This window comes from Cryptomeria japonica, chromosome 9 (assembly GCF_030272615.1).
Source record: "Cryptomeria japonica chromosome 9, Sugi_1.0, whole genome shotgun sequence".
Classification (NCBI taxonomy): domain Eukaryota; kingdom Viridiplantae; phylum Streptophyta; class Pinopsida; order Cupressales; family Cupressaceae; genus Cryptomeria; species Cryptomeria japonica.
The window spans coordinates 595,605,495-595,618,330 of NC_081413.1; the positions used below are offsets into that span (position 1 = coordinate 595,605,495).

General features: G+C 34.9%; 1 protein-coding gene across 1 annotated transcript in view; it reads right to left on the reverse strand.

The window, feature by feature from the left end:
• LOC131071518 (uncharacterized) overlaps nt 1–8,227 on the reverse strand; it is a 131,128-nt gene extending 122,901 nt beyond the window's left edge. Inside the window, 1 exon segment of the mRNA XM_058007414.2 lies at nt 7,786–8,227. Within this exon segment, the coding sequence (XP_057863397.2) occupies nt 7,786–8,016 (231 nt within the window). The 5' untranslated portion in view covers nt 8,017–8,227.
• Nucleotides 8,228–12,836: the final 4,609 nt, after the last annotated feature.

A 12,836-nucleotide genomic window follows, 5' to 3' on the forward strand; every position in this document is an offset into this window, starting at 1 on the left:
TAAACGTTGCCCTTGCCAACAATAGTATACTCTTCTCCTCCAAAAATCACAAAATCATTGAAAGTCATGTACTCTAAGAACCAATCCCATCAATTCATGAAATGATGAGAAGCTCCAAAGTCAATGTACCAAGCAGATGATCTAACATGATCAGTTGGTCTTTTGGCCATAAAAGCATAAAATGTAGACTCCTTCTGCTCAGTATGCTTTGCAACATGGGCCTTATGTTGAGACCCTCCTTGTTTTGATTGCTCAAACACCATTCATTTCCTGCAATCCTTCTTCATATAACCAAACTTGTGACAGTAGTTGCATGTAATATTCTTCTTGGAGTTCTCCTAAGGTTTGCCTTGTCCTTTTGGCTAGAAGGACTTGCCTCTGCCTTTGTCCTCATCCAAGGCTTTGGCAGTGAATGCCTGTTTAGTGGAGGATGTGCTACTGCTATTGCCAAACTATTGTTTCCATCTATCCTGCTGCAAAAGCTTGTTGCAGAGGACAAGAAACTTGAGATCAACACTAGTGGAAGTAATATTGAGTGTCTCAATAAAATGCTCGTATGATCAAGGCAAGCTTTTCAGCATAATCACTACCATGTCGTCTTCTTCCATTTTGCGACCAATAGCTTCCAGCTGATCATGTATATCCTTGATCTTTGTAAGATGCTCCTATAGAGACATCTTATTGTCCATCATTATGGAAAACAACATGTTCTTCAGAAAGAACGTTTGGCTTTTGTCAAACGTTTCATGGTCCTTCAAATGTTGCCAAATCTCTAGAGCGGTCTTACTAGACGAGACTTGAGAGAGTTGATCATCAATGATGGATAATTTGATGAGCATGACTACTTCTCAATTGCACTCATCATATTTTTCTTGATCTTTTCCCACAACTAAAGGTCAAGTCGTAGTACCCAAAACGACCTCATCAAGGCATCACTATTCAAAGACAGTTAGCATGCACTATTTCCACATGTTATAATTGTGGCCATTGAACTTTCGACTTCTCTCCAGCATGATGTTCATCAAAGGCACCATCTCACTAGCTATCCAATGCACAAAAAAACGAAAAGGCCACTGCAAAAGATTGATGGAAAGGTCAAAAATCAGTCAACCCAACAGCACTTGCACAAATCCCAAGGTGCATAGATCCTAAGGAGCAATTCAAAAAAAACCCTAATTTTTATTCCAAAAAAATAGTCAAAAACATGTGGCAAAAAACCCTGGCCGCAAGAACTTTGAAGAGAACCCACGAATTATCTTGAAAATTTGCAAACCCTAGCCATATGTAGAAAACACGTTGTTATGTCTTAGACCAACCCATGAAGAAACCCACAAAATTTGTAAAGGTTGTGTGATGAAACCAACCTGCCTGGCAAGGAAACAAAAAACCCATCACCATCTATAAAAAACCAAAGAAAAAATTCACACGGCTTGTGTGTTCTACCTGTCGCAAGTAGAAAAGAATTGCGAAAAAACCTTTGCACCAAATACACAGATACGTCTCAAAACGTGGTCACAACTAGTGCAAAGCCCGCATGTTTTGACAGAGAGTCGATGTGGGTTTTAAAAAACCATTGCAGAAGAGAACGGAGAAAAAAAAAACAAAGAGGCCATTAGTGCATAGAGTCGTGATTTGCAAAACACCTTGAGTTGTTTTGACAAAAAAGCAAATGAAATATTCTACAAAGAAATCGTGATTTATCACTATATAAATCTGCAATTTTCAAACAAAAAAACCTTCGAATTTTAAAAACACAATTTTTGTTTGTAATTTTTTTTTTTTAAAAAGGCTTTTGAAAACTACATTTCAGGATAGCCACGAAGTTTTTTCTTGATTAAAAAATTTGCCCAAAAATTCTAAATGGCTCCAATACCATGAAATGGTAATTGCTTGATTGAATAAAGAAAACAAAGTTGTACATATAGGCAATTACATGACGATGTATCTGAAAGAAACAATCGTAAACAAAAGCAAAAATAGAAAAAAACTAAAAATAACTACTATACACTAAACGACCATCAAATAGTAATTAAATACTCTAATAAAGGATGGATGGGTAACTTCAAGAGAAAGGCTTCAAAAGGGGAATTGTGGATAGCAATCTTTGTAACAAAAATGAAAGAGATGATTTTTTGATTGTTGTGGTCTATGGATGATATCATTTTTGGAGGTAGCAATGACAACATTTGCCAAGAATTTGCCACAAATATGCAGGAGTTCAAAATGTCAATGCTTGGTGAGTTGTCCTTCTTCCTTGGGCTGCAAATTTTCCAATCAAATAAGGGAATATTTATTTCACAAACGAAGTATATTAAGAAGATGTTGAAGAAATTCAGGATGAAAGATTGCAATCTAGTGAACGCCCCCCATGATTATCAGATGCAAATTAAGTAAGGATGATGAATCTCCTAAGGATAATAAAACTCTATGCAAGTCCATGATTGGAAGTTTATTATATGTTACAGCTACAAAGCTGGATATTATGCAAGCAATTGGTTTGGTGGCGCAATTTCAAGCAACACCAAAGGAAACTCATGTACAAGTAGTCAAAAGAATATTCAAATATCTAAAGGGTGCTATGGATTATGGGTTGTGGTATCCAAGAGGTGAAGATTTCACCCTTATAGCATATACAGATGCAGATTGAGCCAACAATACTGATGACAGAAAAAGCACAAGTGGAGCAGCATTTTTCCTTTGTAACAATCTTGTATCTTGGTCGAGTAAGAAATAGGCTTCAATTTCTCTATTTACAGCAAAAGCAAAATATATTGCACACAGGTTCTATCAATGAAACAAAATTTGAAGGATATTGAGGTTGAGTATGAGCATCCCATCTCCATATTCTATAACATTATGATTGCAATCAACATCTAGAAGAATCTAGTTATGCACTTGAGGACAGCACATTCCAATTAAGTACCATTTCCTAAGAGAGCAAGTGGTTGATCAACAAGTAAAGTTGGAGTACATAACTACAAAGGAACAGATAGCAGACATCTTCACAAAACCCCTTCCAAAATAGACTTTTGAGTTCCTAAGGGAGAAATTGGGAGTGATATCACTCTCATCTATTCACGAAGTTCTTCAAGGAAAGCTTGTGTTCAGGGGAGCTATTCATTCTCTTATCTTTTGACCCCAAAAAGCCTTTTACCATTGATGTCAAAGGGGAAGCATTTCAATCAAGGGGAGATGTATGTTCCTGTTGCATTAACAGATTATTTCTTTGCAGGGTTGCCATCAATGACAAATGAGGAGATAGTTGGAAATTTGTTGCCAATTAGTGTCAAAGTGAATATTATTGTCACAAAAAGAAGTGTTGAAGCAAAATTTGGGCCAAAGCAAGATAGAAGTGATGAAATTAAATTAAATGTCCATATTTTTGGCGCTCTTCTTAGAGATTATTTATTGCAAGTTAATGTTGATTTTAGTTGATGATATGGGCCAACCCACCTTTAGGTGGCACCCATGTCAAGAGGTTTCTTTTAAATTAAATAAGATATATCTTTTGTTGGCCAACTTCTTTGAGGCTAGCACCCTCCTTAGATAAGGTAAAATTAAATCAAATAAAAAAAGGGTTTACAGGGACAACCCGCCCCCCCCCCCTCTTGGTTTGAGCGCCCTCATTGGCAATGCAAACAAAGAAATTATATTAAATTCTCTTGACCGACCTGCTCGAAGTGATGTGACTATTTGAAGGGGTGTTTTGGTTGGTATAAATAAGAATTCATTTGGAGATCTTTTCTCAAGCAATTAAATGAATATTATTCCTATTCAAAGCTGTTTTTGAGCAGACCTTTAGAGCAGATCAGAGGAGTGCCTATAAGCATATATTGGTGAAGACTATTGCAAACTTATGAGCAGATTGTTTCAGATTTTTTGAGCAAATTGTTTCAGACCTTATGAGAAGAAATTGTTGAAGAGTATGAGCAGACCTTGAAGTTGAATTATTGCAGACCTATGAGCAGAATTTCTTGAAGATCATAAGAAGATTTAAGAAGCAATTTTTTCGCAGATTTGTGAAGGATCAAATCTCATTCAAGAAAACGATGAAGCACTTTACACCTAATTCTTTTGGAGGTTGGCGTGCCTCATTTTCAAAGAGATTGGTGTCTCTTGTTGAGTTGATGCTTAGTTGTGGGGATTGGTGTCTCCAATGGGTTTGTGCCTACAAAATTTGTAAGAAGTTTCTAATATAAGCATTATTTTGCTGTGGTTTTCTCCAGCAAGGGTTTCCACAGAAATCGTGTGCTCTTGTGTTTCTACTTGCTAGATCTTGCATTTGTGGTTGATTAAATTTTGAAGTATTGCTATTATGACTAATCAAGTTTTTTTTTATATCAAATATAAGAAAAAACAGTTACAATATCACTTTTATCGTAACAATATCAGACACTCCATGTCAAGGAGATGATAAATATACTATCCGACTAACAGTCTAATATAAACTAAGTCCTACGCCTTTGAACAAAAAGTCAAAAAATCACAGACAGTGACCCAAACACAAAAAGGGCCCTATACATCAACACATGTACAAAAAGAGCCATGTACATATGAATTTTGTGCCTATACATTGAGGACTAAAAAAATGGACTCTATACCTATACATCCGTATGTTTCCTATACAAGAAACTGACATAAACATAGACCTCATATATCTAAGACATTGAATCATAGACGATAAACATGTTTTAGTCTTCAATCCATACTGTCCACCCTAAGGGACCTTCCATCCATATGATACTCTTGATCCAATTCACCACTCCAATTGAAGCTAACTGTTGAGCCTGATACTGCCTTTCCACACACTTGCCTTCATTAATCTCATTCATGAAGGCCTCCAAAGCGTTAACAAATGGAGATCTCTCTATCTTGAGTTTGGACCATGTGTAACCGTGAGACAGCTCTAAGAGATATATTTTGGTTGTGCCATCCTCAATGAATCTCTCGAACTTCTTCTTTGCAAGACTCATAACAATGGTGACCTGCATTTCAACATCGTAAACAATGAGTCTTCTTAAAGACTCAATAAGCAGCCTACCCTTACCCTGCAATTTCTCCTCATTCCTAATGGACCAAATAACCCAAAGTATCTCACATGATAAAATAGACCAAAACAGATTACTATCCTTTTTTATGCCATTAATGAAACCAAAACAACATCATAACAAGAGAATTTATCAGAAAAATTGATCCCAAAGATGTTCCAAATTTCTTTAGCTATAACATAGTCAAAAAAGATATGCATAGTAGATTCAGTAACTCTGCAAATACTACAAACATCATTAGTCTATTGTTTATTTTTAATAGGTAACCTATGAAGATTAAACAACCACATAAATCATTTCTTTTTGGGCATGATATTACTTCCCCATAGGAAGGTAAAAACTTTATGCCAGTCATCATTACTGCAGTTCAAATTCCACACAAAGTTAATATGAGCAATCAAATCAATATTGCAGCATCGGGTGTCCTAAACCGCTTTTGCTTTGGCGTTCATCAGCAAAGCACCATCCACCCATGTAAACGATTTGAATCTATCTTCCACCACAGACAATTGCTTGGGCAGCTGTAAACTGATATAGACTTCTCTCAGGATAGAATAGGTTCTCTAGTTGGAGGAAGGTAGATGATACTTCTGACTGAGAACGACTAATCAAGTTTTGAAAAGTAAAAGTTTGTTATCATACTAATTCACCCCCCCGCTCTTAGTATAATCATGTGCTCTTTAATTTTGAGGTCATACTAAGTTTCAAAGGTTTTAAAGTTTGATTTGATAGTGCAATCTCTATGATTAAACATTCTTTTGATATTAATAATAATTTGGAATACAATGGTTAGTAGCATTTTATCATCCACTCACATCATACAACAAGACTAGAAGTTTACTCATCATTCAGTGAAAAGTTTTATTGTTAACTTAGCAATAACTTTATCAACTTCATGCAGAACTTACAAAAGAATCATTTACTAGCAAAGATTACATGCTACAATGCATTCTGCTATTTCAGACAAACTTTTCATTTGGACAATTCATGGCTGAACTCTCTATTCTATGTGTTCTCTATATCTCTATGCTATGGAAATTCCTTTAAATTTCAAAAACAAGTAATTTGTCTCTTTTTCAACATTTTTTTTAGATCCTATTTTTTCCATTTAAATCGTGATGTTTTCAAAAATCTTATAATTTTAGCTTACCATTTTTCCCCCCTAAAGACTTTTGCTACTATGGTATCAGACATTATTAGTGTTGTACCTGACTTTGAGAGCATTAGAAAATCTTTTGGAGTGCCTTACCAATAGCCATATTGCACAACATCCATCATTGTTCACTTACGAGTTGATTTTGGAAAGCAGTAATTCTGAAAATTCACTTTCTAGCTTGCACATCAGTGTTGTCATCATTTTCCTATCTTGCAATTAAATAAAATCAATGTTGTTACTGTTGTCATATTGGTTTCTTATGAGTGTGATTTAAAGTTATTTAAGATTTTTTTTAAGTTTCCAACTTGGTAGTTGCAATCAGCATTTGTATTACAAGTTTGGTTGCTGTTCCAGTGGAGTGTATTCTAAAAAAACAGGAAAACACAACAAAAAATTAAAAAAACCAAAAATTATAAAATGGGGACATTACACCATCTAGCTTTGCAAGTTAGCTGCAGGGTTATTTGCTTAGGAGTTGGATTCCAGTCATTCACGGTAATAATCAGAGTTGTGTCAAACTCTCGGAGAATCCAATGTTTCATGAGATGTCCAAGCACATAGAGATCAGATATCTCTTCATCAAAAACAGGGTTCATATGGAAGCAGTGAAGCTCCAATACATCTCTATCAATCGACAAGTAGCTAATATTCTGACCAAGCGCTTAGCAAAAGAGAAGTTTGAGGCTCTCAGAGACAAACTTTGAATTGGTACAGAATTCCTTCCTCACTAAGAGGGAGTGTAAAGTTTTTAGCTCGGATAGAAACTGCCATATAGCCCTTAGCAAAACGTAAGTTTGAGGCTCTTAAAGAAAAACTTAGGATTGGTGCAAAATTCCTTCCACACTAACAGGGAGTGTTGAGTTTTTAGCTTGAATAGAAACTGCCACATAGGTTTAGTGCGAACATGCAGGGAATGATCATGCGATTCAAGTTAGTCTATCTTGCATTTCACGTTTAAGGACTAAAGTGAAAGTCTTTTATTCAGCTAAATAAGTCTAATAAAGTGTAGACAATCACTAATGACTTCTATCTCATCCTTATAAGTGATAAGGCTGATTTTTGGGATATTAGATTTTTAACTGAATTAGTATAAAGATAAGAGCAAGATAGAAGTTTCATATGCAAATTGTCTTTCAAAGAAAACGAAGGACTGAAAAACTATATGTAACAACATAGTTCATGTTGTTGATTTCCATGCAGCTGTGAGTTGCATCAGCTGTGGAGGTTTCCTTGTAAGATTTTCGAAAGAATGAAAAACAGGTTTTAAGGTGTAGTTATCCATGCATGCTTCTGCATTTGAAGTTCCCATTATCTATTCATATTGTGTCTGTGTGAGTGATTCTTATTGTCTATGTTGATGATCTTTTTATCACACACTGTGGAGCCACTACGACGAGTATTATCAAATCTATGTCTCCTACCGTATTGCTTAGATGTAAAATTATCGCAAACTGAACATCTCACTTTCATGGCTTAGGTCAAGTATGTATGTATCCATCGAATGTTGAGATAAACTTTGAAACAGTGACGTGGCAAACAAAGAATGAAATTGACAAATACAAATAAGGTAGAAATACTAACCTTGGCAGCAGTGAAGATCTCCTGAGACTTTTGAGTGGTGTATTTCCTTTTAACAGAAACAGCCATCGTGATTACCCTGCTACATCTAGATTTACTTGTATATGGACTTTGTAAAATTGAGGTAGGCATTCTAATCTGTTTATCTAGATTTCGACTTAACAAACCAAACAATTCTGCATCGAAACACGGAGGCCTCTGAGTGGTACTAGTAACTCCCATTAATGCTGCCATTGAATTAGATTAGATTAGATTTAAAGAAAGAAAGATAAGCGCTCTACCCTCTGATAAAATGGACTTTTAGTGTCGAAACCTCCACTCCATGACCTGAATGGAAAGGCATTGGGCTGGATCATGTGGAGGTATATTTTGAAGTAGCAGGAATCTCATGACAAAAAGAAAAGAAAAGAAAAAAAGTTACAGTAATAAATAGATTTTTTTTGAACAATGAATGAATAAATGAGTTTTAATAAGGTAACCACAGACTATGGGATCAAGAGTAGCATCCAATAACAATGCTAGTTAGCCTAATTGAAATGGAGTTAGAAATTGGTCCATTATTTTTATGTCACATGTTAATAAAAAATTTAAATTTTTATTAATTAATTTTTTATTATTGTATATTTATTTATACAGCTGAATTAATATCCATTTAATTTATTTATTACTATTATACATGATCCACTTTCTTAAATTTATTATACATGATCCACTTTCTTAAATTTAAAAGTTTGAATTCTTTAAAATAATCTTAAAATCTCAACAACACCCAAAAAAAATTTATTAAAACCTATCATGACAAAAAGAAAAGAAAAAAAATTACAGTAATAAATAGATTTTTTTTTAACAATGAATGAATAAATAAGTTTTAATAACGTGTAGCATCGCTAACAATAACAATGCTAGTTAGCCTAATTGAAATGGAGTTAGAAATTGGTCCACTATTTTTATGTCACATGTTATAAAAAATTTAAATTTTTATTAATTAATTTTTTATTATAATATAATTATTTATACAACTGAATTAAGATCCATTTAATTTATTTTTTATTATTATACATGATCCACTTTCTTAAATTTAAAAATTTGAATTCTTTAAAATAATCCTAAAATCTCAACAACACCCACAAAAAATTTATTAAAACCTACTTTACCACAAGCCACCTGTCGTTGAGCTCTCGCGTTCCTCATGTCCTTGGCCAGAGCATGTGGGTAATTCACTGAGGACCATTCAATGCTAATCCTTAACCACGGCCATAACTACAACTTCAAAGCCCTGGCCGAGAAAATTGTTTAACGAAACAAACCGGTCCGGACCGTGAAAGTTTCCATTTCCAGAACAAACCCTTGTTATCCATCGGTCATCCTCTCTACTTAATCCATGCCAGCCGGTAAATTTTCTGACCATCGCTGCGTTTAACCCGCATTTTTTTTACCACCTTCTCGATTAAACGCCGTTCAATAGGCCTATCTCGATTTTTTGGCTTTTCTTCTGGGAATTGAATATTGCAGTGATTGAGAAGCGGCGCAGATCCTCATTTACAAATTTTCCGTTTGCACGACTCTTTAAGGTTCTCCGTTTCTGACAGTTGGCGCTTGCAAAGTGTTTTCGAAAAAACTATCCCTTAAGTTGCAAAATTACCCTGCTGTGCATTTGTTTCCCCTAGATTGTTGTTTTGAACATGAGACTGTGAATTTGTTTCCCCTAGATTGCTGAATGACATTTGAGCTATAACGATTATGTTTAATTTCCTTCAAACTCCATACGAGACAACAGATTGCCGATCAATAAATGTGAATCTAAATGTTCACTGAATAAGCTTTACTTGAATGATTATATTATCATCCATGGCGTGAGTACGTCTAGTATCTCGGCAGAAATATTTCTTTCTGGTTCGGCTAATTTTGTGGCCTTTATGTTTAATGCTTGTGGTAGTGTTGTCCGTCTCATAGATTGTTTTTTTAATATTTTAATTAATTAATTGAACGAGAATTATCTGTGTATGTTTCTGGATTTGATGGGGCATTTACATTTTTTTAAGTTGTGCTCTCTATTATCATTTTGATGATGGATCAGAGAGTGTGAGATCCAGAAAAACTCACACAATCAAATCTAAAACATACACAGAATTATCAAATCCAATTGGTGAGGTCATAAATGAGGGATTTTATAACACTTTAATGGAGTTTGAACTTTGGTGACAAAACAACATGATGATATTTAAACCATCGCAATATGTCCATACCAAAACATCTATCTTGATAATTTCTTTCATAAAATTTAGATCATCTAATAAGTAAATATGTTTAGTAATTTAAAAATATTAGTTAGTATAAAAATAATAATTTATGTGGTTAAATATTTGATATGTTTGTAATTGGAAGAATAAATTAACATAGTTAAAGTGTTTGTTCCATGTGAATTATGAGGTTTTGGAGGAACAACTAAGTTTTCTAAAGAGGAATGGAATGCAATAGAAGCTTAAAATTTATGTAATATAGTTAATTCTCTTTGTTGTCACCATGTTGTATTTGTGTTTGAATGAGTTTGGGTTTTATTAGTGATTGATGTTATGTTATTTCATTTCTTAAAGAATTTTGTTTCTTGCTTGTGTTTGAGATCATCTATGTTATTGTCTTCTACTTGTAAAAGGATATGGGTCCTTTCAAAAATCCACTTTTACCCCTAATATCAAAGTGTCTTTCATCTCATTTGAATGGTAAAGGATCATACCCAAGAAGAACATCACATGAAGAAATGATTGTGCTCAAATACTTGACAATTACCAAATAAAAAAAGGCTCCTCTTCAGTGTTAGTGTTCGTAGCTTAGGGAGATATTTTCTCCTAAGTAAAATTAAATTAATGTTTCTCAAGGCAAGTCGGCCTTGACTTACAAATTATATTTTATATTATTATATGTCTTAATGGAGGTCAACCTATATGAAAAGACGCATTGTTTTGTAAATGTACAAGGTGGAGACCATTCAATAAGATCAATCTATGGAAATTACTTCATTTGCACCTCCAACAGAAGTTCGCCATTCCAGCAAGTCAAATCTCAAGGAGAAGATTATTCATTTGTATCAAGGAGAGATATCACTATTCTTTCTATGTGTTGTTGTATTTTTGTGTTTCTGCTTATTGCAAATCTGATCCTAAAATCAACATGGTATTAGAGACAGGTTTCAGATATATTTAAGGCACTTATTCTCCATGCAGTCTAAGGGAGGGCACCACCTTTGGGCGTCATTCTCTTCAATTGTTGTCCACTCAGTCAGTGCAAGATCTAGGCAAGCAGATTCAACATCATCATTTTGTGTAAGTAGCAGCATACTACCCACAGTGGATCCATCCTAGCCTAAGTGATACTCCAGGAGTTACTTGTGGGCACTTTGCAAGAAGGGTGTTCAGTACTATAAGCGTTATTTAATACGCAAATTTGAGATTGCTCAGCTTGAGCATAGGATAGCTTGGTATTGCCAAATTCATATATAATCTAATATACCTTACCGTCATTTTAGACAACTGTTCTATGTGAATCTCTATTGCAAAATTTGGAAGTTTGGTTTTGTGAAGTTTTTTTTAGTAGTATTTTTCAGACATTGGGAAGTTTGATTCATTAAAGAACTATTTTCAGTATTGAGTGGATCAAATTCATCTTGGTGATCAATTCCTTGTTGGATAATTCGTGACTTGTTGAACATTGAAATCATAGCGTATGATCATTTTGACTTTAGGAGTCTTCATTTGACATTTCCAAGTGCAGCTCTCCACAACACATTCAATTGGATTCTAATATTGAGGCTCTAGTTTATATTTGGTGTGTGCTGAGAAAGTTCACACTACTTCAAATAACACAATTGTAGCTAGCAAGATATAAAGGAGTTCGATATTTGGTAGAATGCAACTGGGTCGACATTGTTGTCATTGCTTTTCCAAGACATCGGTCTAAACATGAGTCTAAAGGAGAAGTCGTAATGAAGTTGTGTCGATTGCTAAGTGCATATTGTCTTTCGGTGATGGTTGTGTGTGAGTAATACATCGAAAGGAAAATTATGGAGATCGAAATCTGAAAGGCATCACTGATTGGATATTTGTAATAAAAAGATAAGTGTTTTTTATGTTTATACTTTTAATAATGACCATGAATTTTTTACGCAATTCATGCAGTGAATCATGTATGCTTCATGTAGTGGTCTATGAACTATTAGTAATCTCTCTAAAAATGCTTGTTGAATGGATCGAGGAGCATAAGGATGATGAGAGATTGCATTCAAGGGAGGAAGAGCTTGATGCATCATGTGAGGAAGTCATGCAAGCTGAGGAATGGAGACACAGCTTGTTGTCATGGGGTTGAGTTGGTGGCACATTACTGGAGACATCACTCGAAGAGGAAGAACCTATTTAGATTGTCATTGTGATCAGTTTCTTCGAAGAGGAGGAATTAACATTCAGAGGGAGTCTAACAAACCAACAAAGGAAACCTTGGACAAGGAGGTCAATAGGTTGATGCAAGTACTTGGAGCTTCAAAGGGAGTCACATCATCATTAAAATAAAATTGTGTTAATACATTTTTCTCTGAGATAAAGAAATTTGAGGTGAAAGCCTTTGTTAATGCATTTTTCTTTGAGACGGAGAAATTCGAGGTGAAAGCCCTTGTTAATGCATTTTTTCTCTAAGACGAAGAAATTTGAGGTGAAATCCCTTGTCCATCTCTGAGACAGAGATGTGGTCCTTTCCACCCTTTGGGAGTAGCCATGGTGGACGCCATGTTGAGAGACTCCATGACGATATCACATTGAGAGACTTTGTGTTGGGCACTTGTACGTATGTTTCTTTCCACACATGGGAGTAGCCATGGTGGACGTCATGTTGAGAAACTCCATGACGACATCACATTGAGAGACTCCGTGATGAACCTTTGTTCTTTCCACAAATGGGTGTAACCATTATGGGCTCATGTTGAGAGACATGGATATCTAGAAAATATCTCCCTAGATAAGAGGGGGTGTTAGTGTTTGTAGCTTAGGGAGATATTTTTTCTCCTAAGT